At 36.3% G+C, this 22563-nt stretch overlaps 1 protein-coding gene across 1 annotated transcript in view; it reads right to left on the reverse strand.

Annotated features, from left to right (window-relative positions):
* DOCK2 (dedicator of cytokinesis 2) overlaps positions 1-22563 on the reverse strand; it is a 293899-nt gene that overhangs the window by 60946 nt on the left and 210390 nt on the right. Inside the window, exons 30-32 of the mRNA XM_087709665.1 lie at positions 11941-12019; positions 5276-5376; positions 5122-5180 (exon numbers count right to left, since the gene is read on the reverse strand). Coding sequence (XP_087565791.1) covers positions 5122-5180; positions 5276-5376; positions 11941-12019 — 239 coding nt within the window. The remainder of the gene's footprint in view (positions 1-5121; positions 5181-5275; positions 5377-11940; positions 12020-22563) is intronic.

Raw genomic sequence — 22563 nt, forward strand, 5'->3', positions numbered from 1 at the left:
CTCTTGTATTAATTACAAATTAATAAAATATTTGTGATGATTTCTGCGATGGGAGAAGCAATGATTAGCTTGCTGGTTTTCTTACGGATGTTTCATTACCCAAACTAGCAACATATTTAGTGCTAGTAAGCAGTGAAGTTTGCTGTCAGTTTATATTCTAGTGGCTTGCCCGTCAGTTTTGTTGAGGGTGGTCTTAAGGATTCTTTGGTTGAGCTGTTTACAGTTGGCTTCTTTGATAGTTACTTGATTGGGGTATTGTTTATTTGATTGCGGAATGGAACAACTTGCAACAACCAATTTGCTGCAGCCAATTCACCATTGCCAACTCACTGCAGGAGAACTCGCTATGCCCAACTTGCCCTGAGACAACTTAACAACTTAACAATATTTTAAGTTTTGCCATTCACATTTCATTCTGTTCCTTCCTTCCTTCCTTCCTTCCTTCCTTCCTTCCTTTCTTTTTCTTTCTTTTTTAATGATTCTATTCCATCATTACTTGATATTAGTGTAACTCTTGTCCTGCAGTATCTTGCTGATTTGGGTGTTGACTGCTGGTAGAGGGGTGATTGGGTCTTTCTGTTCCATTTTTGGCTGCTTGATTGTCTCTTTTGTACAGTATGTTTTACTTAGTTATTCTGTTATGATTAAATTAATAAATTACAACCAGAATGATTTATTCCCAGTTATTCACCTGTAAACTACTACTCCACTTCATTGTGCGCAAAGGGATCAACTGTATTTGAAACAATTTGAATAAAGTGAGATAGGATGATTGATGGATAAATGGATAGATAGATAGAGAGAGAGAGAGAGAGAGAGAGAGAGAGAGAGACAGAGAGACAGAGACAGAGAGACAGAGAGACAGAGAGACAGAGAGACAGAGAGAGAGAGAGAGAGAGAGAGAGAGATAGATAGATAGATAGATAGATAGATAGATAGATAGATAGATAGATAGATAGATAGATAGATAGATAGATAGATAGTATTGTAAACGTGTGGGTTGTTGTGAGGGAATTGACACGCAGGAGCCATGTGCAAGACAAATCTTTATTATAACACAGGTGACAAGCGATTCAAACATTCCCTGCAACTGCCAGGGTATTTATACTAGCACTCAGACCAACTGTCAAAACGACCAACCAATCAGGTCGCAGCTGGTATTTGCATATTGAATATGCAACACTCCTTCCCCCCCAGTTCTAAAGACCAAATGACCAGCCAATCACGTCGCAGCTGGTATTTGCATATTCAATCTCTCTCCTTCCCCCCAGTTCTGTGGTGAGTCCTTCGTAGCTAAATTTTAGAACCAGGAAAAAAAAACAGGTCCTTTGGGATCTTTGCAGCAGGGAGGCTCTCGTTGTGTTGTAGGAAGGCTCTCGTTGGTTTTAGGAAGGCTCTCGTTGGGAGGCACAGCGGAGGCAAGTGGATTGCACAGGAGCGGACGTGCTCATGGTGTAGAGGACAGTCTGGGGTATGTTGTGAGTGTGCTAGTGTTGGAGAGACTTTAGACAGGCTAAGAGAACGTAGCCGGTGGTGCTAGGTCGCATCTTGGAGAACGAGGCTGTTGTTGAACGCAGCGGTTGGAACGAGGCGGTTGGAGTGCCGTAGGAACAGCTGGTGGCAGGCATGCCGTAGGAACAGCTGGTGGCAGGCAGGCAGGCAGGCACAGCTGGCGCAGTTTAGCCATCACGGTCCATAGCTCGTCCCTGAGTAACGGCGGCGGCTCCAGTCGAGGTTAAGCGTAGGAAGCCCGTCCCTCGGACGGATGGAGGCCGCGCCTGGGAGCTTACTGAGGTTGGCTACAACCGGAGGCCCACGGCGGTGGGTATTGCTGTTGATGTCGCTTGCTGGCCATAGCGGCGGCCCTGACAGGCCCTCAATGTAGGAAAGAAATTTTTTTCCTGCGTTCACTGCGTTCTCGTTGGCTGATGTTATTAGGCTCTGCGGGAATCGCATATCAATCCCATCCTCGTCGCCAGTATTGTAAACGTGTGGGTTGTTGTTGTGAGGGAATTGACACGCAGGAGCCATGTGCAAGACAAATCTTTATTATAACACAGGTGACAAGCGATTCAAACATTCCCTGCAACTGCCAGGGTATTTATACTAGCACTCAGACCAACTGTCAAAACGACCAACCAATCAGGTCGCAGCTGGTATTTGCATATTGAATATGCAACAGACAGACAGACAGACAGACAGACAGACAGACAGACAGACAGACAGACAGACAGACAGACAGATAGATAGATAGATAGATAGATAGATAGATAGATAGAATCAATTCTTCACATGTGGTAAGTTAGGGGAAACAGCTAAATGGTATGTAAATCTACTGTCCTTTCTAAGGCAGTATTGCATTATAAGACCTTTAGTCTCTACTATTGTTATGGCTCATTCATAGTTCAAGATGACATTATAATATGTCTGTTTATTATTACATGCAAAGCATATTGCACATCAGATAACCCACATGAGTTGACTGCATGTACACAATCTTCTCTTAATGGTTACCCTTCCCAACATTTAATCAATGAATGTTCTTGGAAGAGAAAATAATTTTATTTCCTCATCTCTTTCCATCAAAATCAATTTATCAGAGAAAACATTACACTGGCCTCTGATACGCTCTCTTGTCTCTCTCACAATTGAAAAAAAACACACATCTGCTTTCATTCCTAGATGAATAATGCCAACCATTAGAAAGCGCAGAATAGAAATGATGTCCTGGTAACTCTATTATAGATTGGCTGCGCAATGACTTAAAGCCACATGAAATAGAGCGCCACTGGAGTCTGCCTTAGGAAGCATTTGCAATTATGACAGATGATGAAAAAGGAAGAAAGAAGCTTGTAAATGTCACCTCTAACAAGAAAACCAGACATTGAAATATTTCTTAATGATAGAATATTATTCTCTCTCTTTCTCTCTCTTTCCTTCTCTCTCCCTCTCTTTCTCTGTTCCCCCCTCTATGTGTGTGTGTAAAACAAAGTAAAATTACAATAAGGTTCAAAGTATTGGTTGATCACCTTTATAGTTCTCTCTTGCAGTACTTAATCATGTCTAATGTTTCAGACAAGAGAGATGAAAAAGCAGCAGCAGGTATAGGTTTGATTCCCTGCATTATATTATGGACAAGGTATTTGGTCCAATAAACAACAAAATGCATGGTGGTGAACTCTGGACATTCTTTTGCAAAGTCTAATTTGCCAACTTGACAGGCCTCATCTAGAGCATTCACCTTTGATTGAGTGGAAAGAGTAATTACTCAATTTCATTTTAAACTCTCCCTATAACTAAAACTTGGGTAGCTGTATATTTTCAGTTGCAGATCAATAGATGAAGAGACAATTTAGCTGCCACCAAGCTACTAATCTTTCAAAAAAATCTTTATTTTCTTGGAAGCATGTTATGTAACATCAAGAAAATTGATGGACCTTTCAAAACCTTCCTTCCTTCCTTCCTTCCTTCCTTCCTTCCTTCCTTCCTTCCCAGCATCACAAAACCAAAACAGTTGAGTAAAACTCTCCAGAATAATCCATTCTCATTTTACATACTTAAAACATCTTGTAACATTTTAAAACCAAAGGTCATTGTTCAAATCAAATTAGTATGCAAGTATCAATAAGCAGCACAAAAATGAAAAATTACAATAGCTTCTACTTACTAAGTAAGAAATTTATCCTTTAGGTAAGAGTCCAGATAAATTAATAGCTATAATTCTCTAGCCAGGAAGAAATAAGAAAGAAAGGCAAGCCATTCATAGCATCTAAATCTATTTTTATTTAATAAATGATACAATGATTTCATGTTAAAATGTGATATTAAAAGAAATTTTAGATATAGTACAAGCTCATGTACAGAATTTCCACAATAAATCACATTTGGCATTGGATTTATTTATCAAATATTAAGTTATAACTTCTCCAATGAGAAACTTTCAGTATCATTGTAACATGTTAAAGTTAGCTCAGGGTACTAAATTGGAATATGTTTAATAATATTAATAAAAATTAATGGAAAGATGGCAGGTTGAAAAGTCAATTTATTTCAGAAAAATCATAGCTGGGTGAGACTATGTTTTTATTTCAAGATGGAAATGCCAAAGATATTTGGCTATAACTATCATTGTTTTCAACAGTGTATCATACTAAAATCCGTCAATTGTTATAAACCACACATTTTTGATCAGATGGGCAATTATATAAGTGTTCTTCCTGAATGTATAAACAAACAAACAAACAAACAAACAAACAAACAAACACTTGCTGAGACAAACCTTGGTGACTGGATGTTCCATTTTTTGCATACAAGCTTCCCTTCAAGCTGCAAATTTGCCTTGAATTATAATTACAGACCTGCTGTATTATTATATGTAGCTGTAATGGACCAGTTCCAGTTTGATCCCTGCTGACTTGGCAGTAAAATAATCAAGCTAAGTTCAGCATATTCAACTCTTACTTCTTTGTCTCTCTGTGCCCATTTATTCCCTAGGCTTGGACAGGTAGTAGTATATATATTTACTTAAAAATTGAGAATCCAAATATTATTCATCAATACAATGTTGGTCGTTGTATACATATGAACAAAAAGCATTATTAATATAAAACAGAAGATATAAACATTTTAATAGAGAGAAAAAGACTTGAAGCAGCTCTACATTTCTAAAACTATAACTGAAACACATATTTTTTTATCTCTGGACAGGTGCTTATTTTCTAAACTAACACTCCCCAAAAAAAAGACGACTTCTCTAAAACTGATATCCAGGAATGTAATTCCCTTTGCCCAGAATGACCTATGTGAAGGGCACTTTCTATAACTACCAAAGTTAGTAGTCAACAAGGTGATTACAAACCCTCTTGCTTTAAATGAAAGCTCTTTGCTTAGTCCTCTTTGTACTATTTTCAGTGTCTCCTTATTCCAGTTCTTAATAATATGTTGCATGTGTAGAAATTTCTGTGTTGCCAGACATTCAGGCACATAAATAAGGTGGCAGGCATTTCACAAGACAAGATAAATGTAATAAAAACAATTTTAATAAAATGGAACAACTCATTAGAAAAGGTCTCCGTAAGAACCATAAGAGGCCCATCTTTACTTTCAAGTACTCTAACTTACCAAGTTTGTACCACATGTCACGGATAGCAAAGCCAATTAAACGTCTCATGTCTCCATATCTAAAATGGAAAGCAGAAGTCATTATCTCCATCCCAGCTTTCTTGTTTAAATGAGAAGCAAAAATCACTTTTCAATGATTAAAAACAAGACTTACTTGTTCAGGATCTTAATGCATTTACCATGGGAGAATTGCTCTAGCTGCAAGGTGTCCTGGGTGATAAAAGCCACAGCAAGATGAAAATAGTTGTTCCAGAGCTGTAAATTGAGCAGAAGACAGAATACTGAATTGTTATAATGCATCTCTTCTGAAATGGAAGGTTGTATTAAGCTGTGTAAAACCTAAATAATTTATGAAGGCAGCCAGCAGAAAGGATTTAATATGATGCAAAGTTATGTGCTATTATTACATTGCAATTAGAATAAAAAGACAAGTGTGTGTTTTTTATACCCACCGGCCTGCATTCCCTGAGTAGCATCTGGAGATTCACATGGGGTTCATTAGCTTATAAACAATAAAATTACCACACACCCTGAGAACTTTTGAATACACCAGGTTCAGAATAATTTTCCATCTCCAACCAAGGAATGCAGCATTAGAGGTAACAATAATAGTATCATAAGTTCTTCATAACTGCTTCATGGAGGAGGGGGGAGAGAAAGCTCATTGATGTTAGCAAAATTAAATTCTAAAAAATACACATGGAATAATTCATCCAAAAATAACCTATTATTTTTAACCTCAAGAATTATACTATAAAGTTATGAAGAGTTCTGAATTTTCATCAACTTTATTTTCATTGTAGTAATAGTTAAAATGTTGACCACATTTCTTGACGATGAAAACCAAATACATAATTCTATTATGTGGAATATATTTTGTCCCTAGTTTTCAAATATCAGTATAGCAATATTTTAATAGAAAAATTACCTACAGCAAAATTTACCTAGAAAAAGCTACAACGCCTTGATCAAAATAATTCCTCATATTTCCACACAAGGGAGATTTTCTCATGCATAATATTTGTATACCTTATATATGTCAGCAAACTATTAATTGTGGGTGGTATTTATTTTTATATATTTCATCTCCATCAGTGTAAAGAGCTGATATTCATGTTAACTACCTATTAATAAGCTTCGGAGAGGAATACTATAAGAAACATAGCGACATGTATGACAATGTGAGGTAGTACTAGAGTCTGCACTAAAACCCAAATCTTTCTAACCATTGTGACTATGAAAAGTATTTTGAGGTATGAATCCCATGGCTGATGAACTTTAGTACATCTACAGCTATTACTAATGTCGAAGGTGAGGCCCAGTTCTAGCATTAGGATAATTAATCTAGTCAATTTTGTGTAGTGGTTAAGGCACCAGGCTAGAAACCAGGTGACTGTGAGTTATAGTCCCACCTTCAGCTCAAAGCAAAACTCGATGGCTTTGGACTGTACAATCTCTCTCAGTTCAACTCACAGGCTTGTTGTGAGAAAGTAGTAATAGGAAGGAGTATTATGTATGTTAGTGGCCTTGAATTATTGATCAAAATAAAAGTGGGAAATAAATAAATAAATTGTTCAATTGTTGGAATAATGATATTTACCTTATTTATCATACTAAAGACGTATTATTAATAATACAGGGTTTCCTGCCTGGCAGGGGGGTGGACTAGAAGACCTCCAAGGTCCCTTCCAACTCTGTTATTCTATTCTATTCTAACCTTGTGGAATATCTGTATTCACTGTTCTATGAAGTCAATATTCTTCTCACTACAGCTCTTCCTAAGAAGAAAAATAGTTATCACACAATGTTCAGAAAGGAAAAATGGCCATTGAGGGACCAGTAAAGCCCAGTAGATGGGTAAAAGGAAAAGGTCCTGCAATGGACCAATTGAAATCCAACTGGCCACCAAGCACTGATGATCCCCTATTCTTTTTCCCCATATATACTGTATGTTGCCTACTAGAAGGCAAACAAATTACAGCCTGTGCCATTTGTTCTTTCTACATTTTTAAAATTAGCAGATTCACCTTCCCTGCAATGTCTCCCTTGTATTCACATCAGACCTCAATCATACCACAGCATAAATTGTTCAAAATTCATTGTCCAAAAATCCTTTATTAAATAAGTTTGCATTATGATCAAAACATAAGCCAGCCTACCAAAAAGGGCTACTTAATGTACTATGTAATTTGTTAGGATGAACAATTAATTAATGTCACAGATTCAAATGCTTAGATTTTAAAAATAATGATTTTAATGCATTGAAATAATTTCTTTCTTAGTTTAAAGCACAAACACACATTTTTATCATTATTATTGTTGCTTTTGGTATTGTTTCTCCACAGCTCAATCAATGCCAATGCTATTTTCTTCAGCTTTTTCAATCATATTCTTGTATCAAATGCAGTGTTGGACAATTAAATCAGCCTTAAGAGGAGCATAACATTTTCCTTCTCTCTTTTGCTCTTGTAAGACCATGCCTACAATTTTTGATGGGAGTTGGACTAACCTCCGAGGCAGCAAAGCATGTTCAAATGGCACACAACACAATCATAGTGCCATACAGCACAATATTCTTTTTGAAAAGCCCTTCCTCCCAGATCCCCATCTGTCAGCATTATGTTTCTATAAGTACTAAATTCTCCTCATCTAAAAGAAAGCTTTGTTTGTGAAAATGGAGGAAATGTTCATCAAAGGAAAAGAGATAAGAAAATAGAATGGTGCATTCTTGTTGAGCTGAAAAACAAGTGAAGTTTCTTTTTTCCAATATTACCTTTCTGTTTCTAGTCTTCATGAAATTACAAACAAACAAATAACAACATTCCAGTCAGGATCTGGATTTTCTCCTGCCTTTTCTCCTGAAACTTCTGGAACAACTATCTCCAGTGAGTTTTTAAAAAGTGAAACATATATAGGCAGTGCAAGGTAAGCATATAAAAATATGAGATCAAAGGCATGCTTAATAATTTACAATTCTTACCTAGCCACTATCTCACCTAGTGACTCTAGGCAGTTCATGGTAAAAATTTAAACATAGCACATTGAAAAGATTTATTATCAAAAAAGGGCCATCAAAATCCCTTATCTGCTGGATCCAACTAGCAATCTAACCCAATGTCCAAAGAAAAATAACATCTTCATGGTTTTCTAAAAGGCTAACTGGTTTGGGGACAAATTGATTTCTTATAACCCCTAATATCTAAATTTCCAGGAAGGAAATTTCTCTGTGAACTATCTTCTAAAACAGTCAAAGCCCTTTATTACTTGTGCAGTAGCTAAATTCAGTTTTGCAATGAAAACAGTGCATAACTGTGGTCACAGAAATAATCCCTTCCCTTTTATTCATCACTTTAGAATTAATATGCGTTCGCTATCTTGTTTTAAGTGATATCTATTTTACTCCCTAGGTTGTAATATTTTTTAACCCCTGCACAGGTAATGAACACCATTATAGTGGTATATTTCACATTGTTATTTTATCTTTGTATTATTTCATTTATTTGATTTTTCTTTTGTGTTATATATGTTACAAATATTGCTGGTCATTATTGAATAAACAGTATTTTGATTTCTTTTAACTCAATGTAGTAATAGCCCTGTTAGAAAATGCACTAATAGCACAGTTAGAAAAACAACAATATACTGTCCAAAATATCTATCCTAGCATATATTCTATAATGTACAAAGATTGCATTTATTTTCTAAAACATTGTCAGTACAGGATGTTTAGAGAAGGAATGGGAAGAATCTCAAGGTTCATGTTGTTTTTACTCTATTCAATAAAGTGGAACTTTTGAGTTATTTCTTTCCCATATTGAGATGTTCGAGCCTTCATCTGGAAAAGGGGAGAAACAAACATACAAGTGGGAACAGATAAAAGGGAGGCTGGGGGAGAGAAATGGCCCATCCTGCAAATTGATGTGTGAAGTTTTCTATCGCCTCACAAGGAGAATAAATCTCACTTGATAGAATCCCATTTTCTGTGCAATTCTTAAAGAGAAAGGATCAATCTAAATTCAGGGCCAGAGCAAAGTCATAAATTTCCCTATTCTGTCCCCATTACTGAACTCCCTCACAATTCAAATACACACGTATAGAAACCCATAGAAAGCTATGTCCTATTATTTCATGAGGGAAAAAATATAACTGTGCTGTGGAATGTATGCTATCCATCCATTGGTATACAGTGAATATGGTGCAACAGATGTTTGCATTTTCACTCTGTCAATGGGGGGGGAGAGAAAAAGTTAAAGTGCTTTGAATGACATTTCATAATTTTTTAAAACATCCCAAATGGTAGGTCATAAATAAGTAAATGATAATAAAAGTCAATAAATATGCATTGGCTGCTGCATGCAAGTTTCAAGGGAATCAAAACTCCCAAAACAAGCATTTCTTGTAAGATCGGCAAAACATTTATGCCAACCAATTCTCTAACTCTCTTTACATCAGCATATAGCAAGTTCCAAACCAAAGGAAAGTGTTAAAAGTTTAATTGCTTTGACAGTATTATTAATTTCTGATGTAGGTTTACAATAAAGATAACTTTACAGGGCACCCCTAACTGTTGTGGCCTGCCAACGGCTAGCAGAGCCGAGTTTTGCAGATATTGGCCTGTCACCTCTCCAAGCCAAATAAAGTCTGTGACTATAAATCCTCCCTCGAAATACTTTGCTGGATGTAAATGAGCAGACTTCACAGTAACTTAATAAAAGGGTTTTTTGTCGGGACAAGAAATTTGCTTCATGCTCTGGTGAAGTCTAGGTCAGATAGGTTATACCTATCCTCCGCGAGCTGCACTGGCTTCCAATCGGTCTCCGGATATGCTTCAAGGTGCTAGTTATCACTTATAAAGCCCTTCATGGTATTGGACCTGGGTACTTGAGAGACCGCCTGCTGCCAATTACCTCCCAAAGACCCATTAGATCGCACAGGGTCGGCCTCCTCCGGGTTCCGTCTACCAGCCAATGCCATCTGGCTACGACCCGAGGGAGGGCCTTCTCTGTTGCAGCTCCGGCCCTTTGGAACGAACTCCCCGCGGAGATTTGGACCCTCACCTCTCTCCTGGCCTTCTGAAAAGCCGTTAAAACCTGGCTGTGTTGGCAGGCCTGGGGTTGATGAGCTCCCTTCCCCTCTCGACAGGTGTGGTTGTTGGCTATCTTAAATGCTTGTCTTGTATTTGTGTGTTCCCTTTCCCGCTTGAGTTGTTCGCTGCCCTGAGTCCCTTTTGGGAATAGGGCGGCATATAAATAAAACAAACCTCAACCTCAGAAAACTAACAGAGAATGGAATGGGACAATTTGCCATGGCCAAATTTCCACAACCATCTTGCTGCGGCCAACTTGCTGTGAGACATTTGGTGGATATTTTCACGCAGGATAACTCAATGTGATAAATGATACCACTGTTTCTTAGACATTATTTCTATTTTTGTCTTATCCACTCGAAAGTTGAGCAGCTTATTGGCTGGGGAAGGGGAGGTTGGTTACATCAGCTATCTTCTTGTTTTCTTCTTATATTTTGTTTTTTTCTAACTTTTATCTGTAAGCCAGGCAGACTCGCTTTGGAATCATGAAGCCTCAGAATTGAAATAGCAAGAACTGAGAGGAAAAAAAGAAAATCTGGCATGCCATTGGCATGCAGTCTGTTAAATCTCAGAGAATAAAGAAAATTATGCTTTATCTTTCATGATCTGGCTTGAAAAGAGCTATTACTCATTATGCATTCATTTACATCAATATTATTCACATTTACTATATGAATTTTATAAACCATATTTTTATTTGTCACATTATGGGACAAGTAGGACAAAAAGGAAGCTTAAGGTCCTTTCTGAGGCCTTTTTTTGAGATATAATTTTGATTTCACACTGCATGCCTCACATTTACTTGACAGTAACAAATTCTGTCTGATAATTCACATTTTTGGTACTTTGCTTGCTGCTCTGATGCTATATTAAAATATTTAATTATGTGTGAATTAAATCTGAAAAAAGGATAGGTACGCTAAGTCTTTTGTCTTCTTGAGGTCTTGCTATAAATAACATTTCTACATGCTAGGTAATTTCCCCAATAACTGTATGATTACTTCATTTAAATTATTAATTAATATATGTGTCATCCAGTCTTATTCTATGGTTCTAGGCAGCTTACAAATGTTGAGAATTTATTTTGACTTTTGGGATAACAATTAAAACTTTTAAGAAACACCAACATAAGTAAGCTTGGTAAAAAAAAAAGTTTTAAATCACTCCCTACATTGAAAATAAGGTAAGGGCCACACTCAGTAAGTAATTACTAAATTACTAATCAAGTAATTTAAAGACCTGTTCTCTGCCCTAATGATTTCTTCCAACAACCAGTTTGCCAAACTGCCCAGAAAGTTAACAACCGGATCTCCCAAAGTGGTGCAAACTGGCTGAATCCCACCACTGGCCACACTTCAACCTCAGTTCATAGTTTTTCCAAGAATAGACCCACTCTAGAAGAAGCAAAATGAGCTCCTGATATCTGTGCTGGACAAGAATGTCTGATATTCTAATTAAAATTCATGTAAGTATGATGCTCCAGAATTACATGATTATTTATTCTATAGTTTGTGTCCAAATTGTAAAAGCATCAGACTGAGACCTATACAATAATCAAAAGACCAAACCTGGGGAAAAACAGTTCTCCCAAATTAAATGTCCTTCAGATGTATTTCATCCTCTATTAGTATAATTCCTAACAGTTTGGGAAAATACTGAGAGAAGTTGATGCAAAACAAGTAAATTCTGGTTTTTAAAAAATAGATAGATAGATAAATAAGCAAGCCACTTACTTGTTCTTCAAAATTCATGTTTTCCAGAAATTTGTGATTCATAGTCTCAGAAAATTTGTTGATGGCTCTCAGAAACACCCTAAAGAAAAATAAGATGATTTCTTTTTTAAAAAATATTGAATTTTATCCCATTAACTGGCATCAAAGCAAACTAAGCAGTGATATTTTTTTAATTTATACAAATTATGTGGAGGGCCACCCAACTTGGAAATATGAGCTCTGGGAGATCTACATTGTATTAAACGACTAAAAAACAAAATAATGAAAACAAAGGAGACAAAAGCATACAATTATACCATATGGCATAAGTGAGGCCAAGCCATATAAGTGAGGTCAAGCAACATATTTCACTTTGAAACCATGGCAGGACAGGCCCAATGCCCAGGGAGCAGCCAGGTTTTCAAGGCTTTATAAGAGGCAACAGGGTTACTCCCATTCAAATCTAATAGAGTTATGCTATGCCAAAGGGCACAGCATGTAACAAAGAGTTAGAACAGTGGTAGGATATGACTGGTATGCCCCAGTACGGGCGTATTGGTGCCTGCTGAGAGCACAAGGTACCATTCTGGTACAGTGCTCCGGAGGTCCCATCCGCCCACCCACCCTCTGTATTTGAGCCAACTGGGCTTAGGCACACACGCATGGAGCATACAGTGCCTGGAGCATCGCGGGTGGTAAGTACAGAGGCGCATGCTGTGCACATGCTGTGCATGTGGTGGATGCCCAGCCTCGTTGCACTGTACGGGTTGCAACAGGATCTGGAACCCACCACTCAGTAAGAATATGAATTGCTCTCAACAGTGTATAATAAATGGTACATTTTATATAAGGTCATATTTCTTTCAATTTCTGATTTGAAATATATTTTAATTAGTTTTCACCAGTGCAAATTGCAAGTCTTTTGGTGTGTTGCAGAACCACAGTTTGTTTGTGTGAATATAGTCTAATAAATCTTTCACATTCAATAGTTTCCTGTGACATAGTTCTACGCTTACTTTTAAAGGACTAAGGGGCTTTTTTTAATTGATCAGCCAAACAGAAATATTAACTTCTTTAATTATTTACACCGAGTCCCGGCTCATTAGAATTAGCCTCCTACATACTGCCTAGCAATATAAAAACCTTCAGCTATTAAATTATATTTACTTGCCAATTATTTTCTATAAGCCATACAGGATATAATTTGAATTAATAAAACCACTGTTGGAATAGGAACCCAACAAGTAAGTACCACTATCTCCTGTAATTAAACAAAAAAGCAAATGAGAATAAGAACCATGAGCAACTTTTCCTTTTCTTGTTTATTAGAACACATGCAAAAAAAAAATCAGGTTAGTATTTAGGAAATATTAGGAGATTGGTCTCCTCCAGTGGTGGGATTCAAATAATTTAACAACTATTTCCCTGCCCTAATGATTTCTTCCAACAACCAGTTAACCAAACTGCTCAGAAAGTTAACAACCGGTTCTCCCAGAGTGGTGTGAACTGGCTGAATCCCACCACTAGTCTCTTCTTTCTAGTACTACTCTGATGAAATGTTAATATTCAAATTCATACTAAAAGGTTTGTAATGCAACCTTAGCTTCTATAAAATGTATTGAATTGATGTCATATAAATATTGTGCATGTTTCACAAATTTATTCAGCTTAGATTTGGGTTTGGTGGTCTGATTGACAGATTCATTCTATGCTCAGGTTCATTACTCTCAGCAGGGATAAGATGATAAACTGCAACGTATTAGCATGGCTTGGCTAGCCATCTAGGTGTCCTTTGAAGTAACAAAATGAGAAACAGAATCCAAATCGATTTAATTTAGTTGAAATGCCTACCTAAGGTGAGAAATGAAAAGGAAAATATTATCCTTCCCCAATAGAAGAGAAATACGACTCTTCAATTCCTTCTTCCCTAGTTCTGAAAGCCTCCTGAAAAGCTTGCTTGCTTTAGTCAATCAGTCAGTCAATCAGTATGCAGCTCATCTCCTAAGAGGCAACTCCATGCAACTTATTATTGATAATAATCCAATGAACATCTCATATTAAACAATTTTGTAAAAGTAGGTGCACCAGGCCCTTCCTGATATGCAGTCCCCATATCACCTCAAGACATCCATTGTAAAAAAAAAACTTTTTCTAATATGCAATATTTGTAGTTTTTACTAAGAACATTTTTGTCTTTTAACAACCCTGTAATTTCTCGCATAACGGTGTAATCAGGGCCACTGAGCAGAATTCAAGCATTTACTGGACAGATGCCCTTCCTGATGCCTATACGGAATTGTCAGCAGATTATTAGTCATTGCGCCCAGAGAAAGGAACAGAACAGAACAGAACAGAATAGAATAATAGAAGAGAACCTTGGAAGAGACCTTGGAGATCTTCTAGTCCAACCCACTACTACTACCTAGGATCAAACTCACACCCTCCAGATTGTGAGATGAGAGCTCCACTTCTAGTCTACTATGCTACTCAATTTCTGCTAAGAACAATACAATTGTAATATTTAACAGTATATCAGTACTTCTGTATTGTGCTTTACTGTAAATATACAGTATCAGTACTTCTAATATTTAATATCAGAAAAACATTTAATATTATGGACACTATGTTTATTATAGCTTTAAAAGTTTTATTCAGTGACTAACGCTAGATATACGTATCTGTAGTGACAATTCCTGGTCCTAATGCTTATGGTGTGCTATTTAAGATTTTCTAAACAAAACAATACACAACACAATAAAAAAACTCTATAGAAACTGGGTATTTTCCTGTTCATGGATAGGATGAAAAACATCTTGAAGCTAAAATTATCTCTTCCAGCTTCATAGATTAATTCATATTTTTATGATTAATCCTTATATTTCATATTACTTTTGAATATGTTGTTTTTCTTCAACAAATAGAGCAATTATTTTGTTTTTCATCCGCTACTCATTTTGTATAGCATTCTGCACAAAATGGAAAATATTTGTTCTCAACTCAAAATGAACTATCCCTCAGTTGAAACATTGCATCAATACAATTCAATATTGGCTGGATTATGTCAAAACAAAACACAGTGGCTCCAGTGTTTTTGTACCAATTTCAGTCTGAACTTGCAATTTTTGTTTTATATTTGTAACAATTGGAAAGGCCCATTTTGAGATAGGAATGTCCTATTTTCACTTGTTTTTTTATTTATTTAACAGAACCCTTAAAATGGCATCATTCAAAATATCCAGGTTTTTCTCAGGTGAGAATATGCTTTCTTCTGACTTCAAAACAAATCTACTGGAAGGCATGAATTTTAGTCGAATTTAGTGCATTCAAAATGCTTTGACATCAGAATGCTTTATGCATTCCTAAATCCAACATCTGCTCAGGTTCGAGAAGGAATAAATGTTAACCCATCCAGCCAAATTTTACTTTCACTTCCCAGTTCAAATGCTAATTTGCAACATAGTAGGGAAAGAAGTGTTTAACAAACATCAATTTTTATTCCTCTTTAATACAACGCAATGGATCTCAACTTCTGTTTTTTAATCTTTGCAATATTTTCCAAATTAGCATGTAGACTAAGCTATTCCATTTGACTTCCCAAGAATGACAACAAATTTCAGAATTTCCAGATACAATAAGAATTGAAATTCCAGTAATTAAATGATATCAGGTTATAGAATAGAATAGAATAGAATAGAATAGAATAGAATAGAAGAGAAGAGAAGAGAAGAGAAGAGAAGAGAATTATTTATTGGCAAGTGTGATTGGGCACACAAGGAATTTATTTTTGGTGCAAATGCTCTCAGTGTATGCACCTCTCCCTCCCTCTCTCCCCACACCTACTGTACATAGATAAAAAAATGAAAAGATAGAAGAATTTCATTTATTTATTTTTACAAATAACTTAAGGTGAACAACATATCCAACACCCCTTCTTCCTCTTACTTTCCCCATAACAATGTGGTGTGATGAGTTGGGCTGAGAAAGAATGACTGGCCCAAGATCACCAGGCTGGTTTTCATGGCTAACACAGCACTGGAACTCACAGCCTCCTGATTTCTAGCCTGGTACCTTAGTCAGTAGGCCAGACTGGCTGTGAATTAAAGGATCCAGTCTTATATTATAGTAGTTGAAATTTTAATAATCTCTCCTTTAGTTTTGGAGCAGTGTACATTAAAAGTGGTGGAGTAGCATTCCTTTCCTCCTCCCCATCATGACCAACAAAAATAACCCACTAAAATTTCCTTTGGGCACTCAAAATTAGGGTGGTGATTACAAGGACTTGGTGGAGGATTAGCCATAACAACATTCCTTTCTCTGGGAGTCAAGGACATTCAGCCTTCACCTGGAGGTTGTCTCCAGTTGGGATGGTTAATTGATTGGACTTTGAGGAACTTCAAGTCTCAGAGTCTTCTTTCATTGGGGTGTTACTTGGAAACCTGACAATTACATCCCTGATATTTCAAATTCTGCCACTGCTATCTATCATGCAGATCCACAAATAACACTTCTAACTAGAGGGCTACACATTCCTTTTGAGATGGAGAATGGAGCTGATTATGTGTATCATATGGCAAACCCTTTCTCTGAATTGCAGTATTTGTCATTCTTCATTGCATTTTACTCCTTCCTCCAAAATATGAGAGCGGATATCTTTTTTTCCCCTTTGGGCAAAGAATCCACTGTGATAAGAGCATAAAGGATTACAAGCTGGTACAAACACTTTTTCCTTTCATCTTCCCCAGGCTTTGTTCAGATTTGGTAAATGCGAGAGGATCCAGCCTTTACAACTGGCTCTGTTATGGAGAACATAGTGGATGAGTTAAAGACGATGCTGAGCTTGCAGTGCTGACTTTAATTTTTCACCTTGAGACCCAGAGGCAGCAAAAGAGAGACTGGCCACAGGAGAGTGCATTGTGCAAAGGAAGGCAATAAGCTTGTTACCTTAAAGAAACTGCTGGAATAATACAAAAGAGTTTTAGAATGAATCAGCAGATTTCCCCTCAAAGTCAGATGCATAATAGGTTAACTGTTTTCTTCCTGAGATAGCATTCTTTGAAAATGCAGACCTCGTTCAGGAATAAAATGAGAACAATATTTAATTCAAAAAGAAAACGGAATTGTAGGTTGATCACCTCTGTCAAAAAAACACTTTCTAATATGGACAGATAGAGTTTGTAGGCAAGAACCTATTTTGAGTACTACAACTTTTGACTTAGAAAGGAGTGCTTTACAGGGTTTGTTAGCTTGGGGATACTTTACATTCAGTCATGTGTAACTATCTCATGCTCAACAGGGCACTGGTAGATTCAATTCAGGGGTGGGTTCCTGCCAGTTCTAACCTCTTCTATAGAAGAGGTTTCACAAATCTACAGTGCTGTTTAGAACCGGTTCCAGCTCCTTCCCCCCGCCGGTCTACACATCATCAAGATGAAGAGTGAGAGGAGGAATTCTGGGAGTTGAAGTCCACAAGTCTTAAAGCTGTCAAGTTTGAACACCCCTGGGTTTTTTTTCTAAAGGGTTAGGGGTGCAAGGGTCTTGTAACTTGACAGCTTTAAGACTTGCACACTTCAATGCCAGAGTTCCTGAGCCAACATTTTGGTTGCTAAGCAAGAGCATTGTCATGTGAGTTTCACCACATTTTACAAGTTGGCCATGCCCACCCAGTCACATGGCTGGCAAGCCATTCCCACCTGGTCACATGGCTGGCAAGCCACTCCCACAAAGCAGGGAGACCTACACACCTACAGAAGAGGTTCTAAAACAAATTGAAACCCACCACTGATTCAATTGTTGTATTTGTCAGCCAATCCCTGTAGCTCAACCAATGGTTCTAGGTGGATTACAAAGAACATAATAAGAATTAAATACCATAAAAACATAAAGAACAGGAGCAAACATACAATTTCAGACTTGTTTCCTGAAGTGTGGTAGAGTATCAAATTGTTTATGATGAATGAAGAATCTTCTCACAGTATCAAATAAATATCACTGAAATTTATTTCTAATTGACCAATTACTTATGTCCTTATTTTACTTATTACTTATGACCAATTACTTATGTCCTCCTGTTCTTCACAAGTCACAATGCCACTCAGAAAGCTACCCAAATCAATTCCCCCTATGGAACTGAATGTTTCATTTTTCATGAATTCACCCTCTTATTCTTGTAGGCCTTGTCTTAAGTATAGAATTGGTGAATTGGTGGCAATCAAGTTTTTCACCACTTTTGCTTTCCAAAGTTGTAACTTTTCCTGGCAAAAGTCACTTTGGTCAGCATATAAGTTCATTCCATTCCATTATGATGGAAAAATTCACTGTCATGGGAACTCAGAGTTTTTTCAAGTTACTTTCTGGCATGGATAATCTCCAATTGAGACCATCTGCCATGCTTTACTTCTTCTTGGTAATAACTATTGACAAACTCATGTTGTGAAACCAGATAGCTTAACAGAAGCACCTGCCTAGACAAATTGTATAAATAGTATGTACTAGGTGAGAAACTGTTTGATCCAAAAAAATAAGGAATACTTCAGCATACAAAACTGGCAAAAAAAACAGCTAGAAATAATTATTGGCCATGCAAACGGGCACACTGAGCATACTATACTCAGAATTTCATTTACTGACAAACAGAATCTAATGGTTTATAAATTTGAAATAAATTTATTTTTGGGATCTATTTAGGACAAATAAATGAATTAAAGCTTATTTTAAGTGAACAGATGCAAATCTATAGAGAAATAATGTATGTGGTTTTATTTTTGTCCTGTAATGAAACATCATTTTTTTTTAATCTTTAAGTATCATTTTGAAACTATAGCACTCCTTTTTCACTTCAAGGAATTGATCATAAATACACTTTGATTTTGAAATAAATCTAATGCAGATTTATGGTATATATCATCTTCAAGGTATTCAGTTTGTTATGTTTGTTTTATATTTATATATTGCCAGTAACACTTATGGTTATATCTTTTTTTTTAAAAAAAAACTTTTTTTGAAGAATTACTTTTATGTTAATTAAAACATTCTTCTCACAATAAAGCTAAAAGATTGTTCTTTCATCATAAAATGCATTTCTATCAACTTTCACTTCATTTTTATTTATTACAAGTATAATAATTTACAAATAATTTGCTCTATATTTCATAAAGCATGTAGGATAGACTTTGTATTCTATTTGCTTAAATAAAGTTATATAAATTACTAATATTCTCCATTCCCTAAGGATGAGAGTAAATGGTAACTCATTGATAAATAAAAGATAGTAGATAAAATATATTGAATAATAGATTTTTAAAAATTACACATCCCTTTTTTTGGTCCTATAAAATAGGATATGCAATAAATATCTTGCAACAACCACTTTTTAAAATGCACCAAGAAAAAATATATTAAGAGCTGTTTGAAAACCATTAAAAGCTAGGGAGAATCAAAATCATAGAGAATGAAGTTGAGAAAATAGTAATAGTATACACCTATTACACTTATAGACTGCCCCATAGTGCTTACAGTACTTTCTGGTTCATTTACAATGTCAGCATATTGCCCCCAACTATCTGGGTCCTTATTTTACTGAGCTCCAAAGGACAGAAGGCTGAGTCAACCTTGATCCCAATTGAACTCCAGACAGTGGGCAACATTTGCCTGCAATACTGCATTATAACTATTGTGCCAGCAGGGCTCAATTCTGAAAGGGTTTCTGCCATGGAAATAATATGCTTTATTACCACCAATTTTGACTGGAAAAGACAGAAACAACATCTATTGATGGTTAGAGTCATTGACAAATACTCCTGGTCCCAAAATACAGAATGAATATTGTCTTGGTGGTAATTTGTAACTGCATCTAAGGATCTTTACACTGAATGCTCTTGTAGATAGAAGGTCCATTCAGAGCATTCCTTCTTTTCAAGTGGCATGATGAAAACCAGTGGCTGAGAGTTAAAGATGTGCAAATATTTAATTAGGGAAGGGATGGTTTTTGCTAAGAGCATTTCTGTCCTAACTTCATTGATGCACACATATTTCTCCTTTGTTCCTTTGGTGGTGGTGGTGGTGGTGGTGGTGGTGGTGGTGGTGGTGGTGATGGTGGTGGTGGTGGTGGTGGTGTGTGTGTGTGTGAGAGAGAGAGAGAATTTCTGGCCAGTATTTCACTCTTGAGTTTCAATGTACCAGAAAACAACACAAAGACTGCCTTTGTTTGTGTGGCTTTTCTTCCTGAGCCTAAAAATAATCTTCCCAAACCTGTAGCCATGCTGGCAACCTTTATCAGTTTAGTTGTTCTAATGTCACCAAAGGTATGGAAAATGCTAACATTTGTGGCATAAATATTTTTTATATCAGGGCAATGTTTGTGCATAAGTTCTTTGTCTAGCATTGCTACACCTGGTATCTATTGATCATGACATGAAAACAGCCAAAAAAGCTGTTTATGACAGCTTTTCTGCAAATATTTACTGGGAAAGTTGCATGAGCTTTGAGAAGTGGGACTAATAAATATTTGTTTAGTTTACAAATCTTGCAGCATAATATTCTACAGATCACAGGATATACTGCTTAGCATCCATAGCTAAGAGAATATAATTCTTCTTAAACTGTCATGAACACAGTAAACAAGAATGAGGAAGAACATTTTTTCGCAACTGCTATTCAAGACTGAATATCCCAGCTCCCTAGACACAAGCAACCTTAAGACATGAACTGTTCTTCTCAAGTTCCTAATAGCTGAGAGGATATATGTATTTATCAGAGATACCGCCACTGTACCTTAAGATAAAAAGAGAACAGGAGTTCCAGTGACAGGGATGTTGGATGAATTGCCATATTCAAGGTACCAAAGAGATCAGAATGGACAGTCCTTCAGTGCTACCTTCTCCATAGATGATGTAACTACAAATTAAATGGGAAGGAAGCAGCTGAGTAATCCAGCTATCGGCCTATGGGATGGGTTAGATTTCATATAATTATTTTGTAAAGGTATCTGTATGATAGCACCAGAATTAATGTTAATCAGAGATGATGAAACTTGATCTACTTTGTATTCTAGAGAAACAACACACTAAGTCAGAAAAATAAATTGCTTCACAGACAAGAGATGGGAGGATCATAATTTAAAATGATTTAAGCACTGTCTGAAAATAGAAAAACAACACAGAATGCAAAATATTGGCAAGGACCTTTCTTCTTTAGTGTACTTTCTCCCCCTTTTAAGGTTACATGGAAGAGACTACTCTCCCAGCAATTAATTGTATTCAGGTTTAAAAGTGAATTGCATTCACTTTTAATTCTGTATCTCTTTTCTTTTCTTTTAATAAGGTTAAGAGCCGAGGTGGCGCAGTGGTTAAATGCAGCACTGCAGGCTACTTCAGCTGACTTCAGTTCTGCAGTTTGGCTGTTCAAATCTCACCGGCTCAGGATTGACTCAGCCTTCCATCCTTCCGAGGTGGGTAAAGTGAGGACCCGGATTGTTGGGGGCAATATGCTGACTCTGTGAACCGCTTAGAGAGGGCTGAAAGCCATATGAAGCGGTATATAAGTCTAACTGCTATTGCTAATATTCTCGACATTAGTGTTATTGGTTGAATGGCAGAAACAGTAATATCAAACATGAGAAGGAAGTATTCGCAAATTTGGGAAAAGATGCAGGAGTACATAATATATTAGATCAGCATATTTTTAGAAAATATGAAATACCTGCTGTATTATTAGCTGACTAAATGTTGTGAAAGATGGTAAGAAAATATGAGAAGGCTAGAATTCTGAACAGAAAATGAACTGCAATCCAATTATTATACTTGCTTAACATATATTACTGTTGATTTTTGTATGTGGCTTTAGAAGAACTGACAGTCATGTTTTTAAATGTAAATTACAGTTTATTTTTATATCTGAAGAAGACCAATATATGCTGAAATTATCCTTTGCTTCGAGATGTATAAACAACACAAGGTAATTACAATAATTTGCTTCTCATTATCCAATGCCTTTCTAAGGTAAATACACATAAATATTAAAACAAGACAGAGGTCATATGGTAACCCTATTCTGTTTTTGTGAAACACACTGTACAAATTGCACCGAAAGCTAGCAGCAATTTGTAAAATTGGTACAATTTATATGTGAAAGAATTCCAATTATAGGAGCAAGAAAACACTCCTTTAGAAAATGTAGAGTTTTTAGAATGTGCTTTCCTAGAAAATGTCTGCTGCTTTAGGGGGGTATATTGCACTGCTTTTCTTTACAAAAAATATACAGTACTGAAATATTTAGTACTGAAATCAAGTAGCTTTGCTGATGCATTAGTTGAGAAAAAAACTGCTTTCCAATTGTAAGGTGATAAAAGAAAAGTAGTAGCTATATTAAAATAACAAAAATACTAAAAAAAAGTTTCAATTCAGTTTAAATCTTTTTTTTCTTTCAGATTAGAAGAAAGGCTGTTATGATGCTGAAGCCCCAATGTATATAGTTCACAACAGTTAAAAATGGAGTATGGTAGATATCCAGAAGATAAGTTATACATATTTTCTCAGACATTCAATCGGGTTTTTATTTTTATAAGTGATCCTAAGGTTACAGTCTTTACTGAGAATCATTCTTATTGATCTTAGAGGAATTTATTTTGGAATTGATATGGATGTTGAG

This window comes from Thamnophis sirtalis, unplaced genomic scaffold, assembly GCF_051295495.1.
Source record: "Thamnophis sirtalis isolate CommonGarterSnake01/CBP01778 unplaced genomic scaffold, rThaSir2_p1.2 scaffold_3, whole genome shotgun sequence".
Taxonomy (NCBI): Eukaryota; Metazoa; Chordata; class Lepidosauria; order Squamata; family Natricidae; genus Thamnophis; species Thamnophis sirtalis.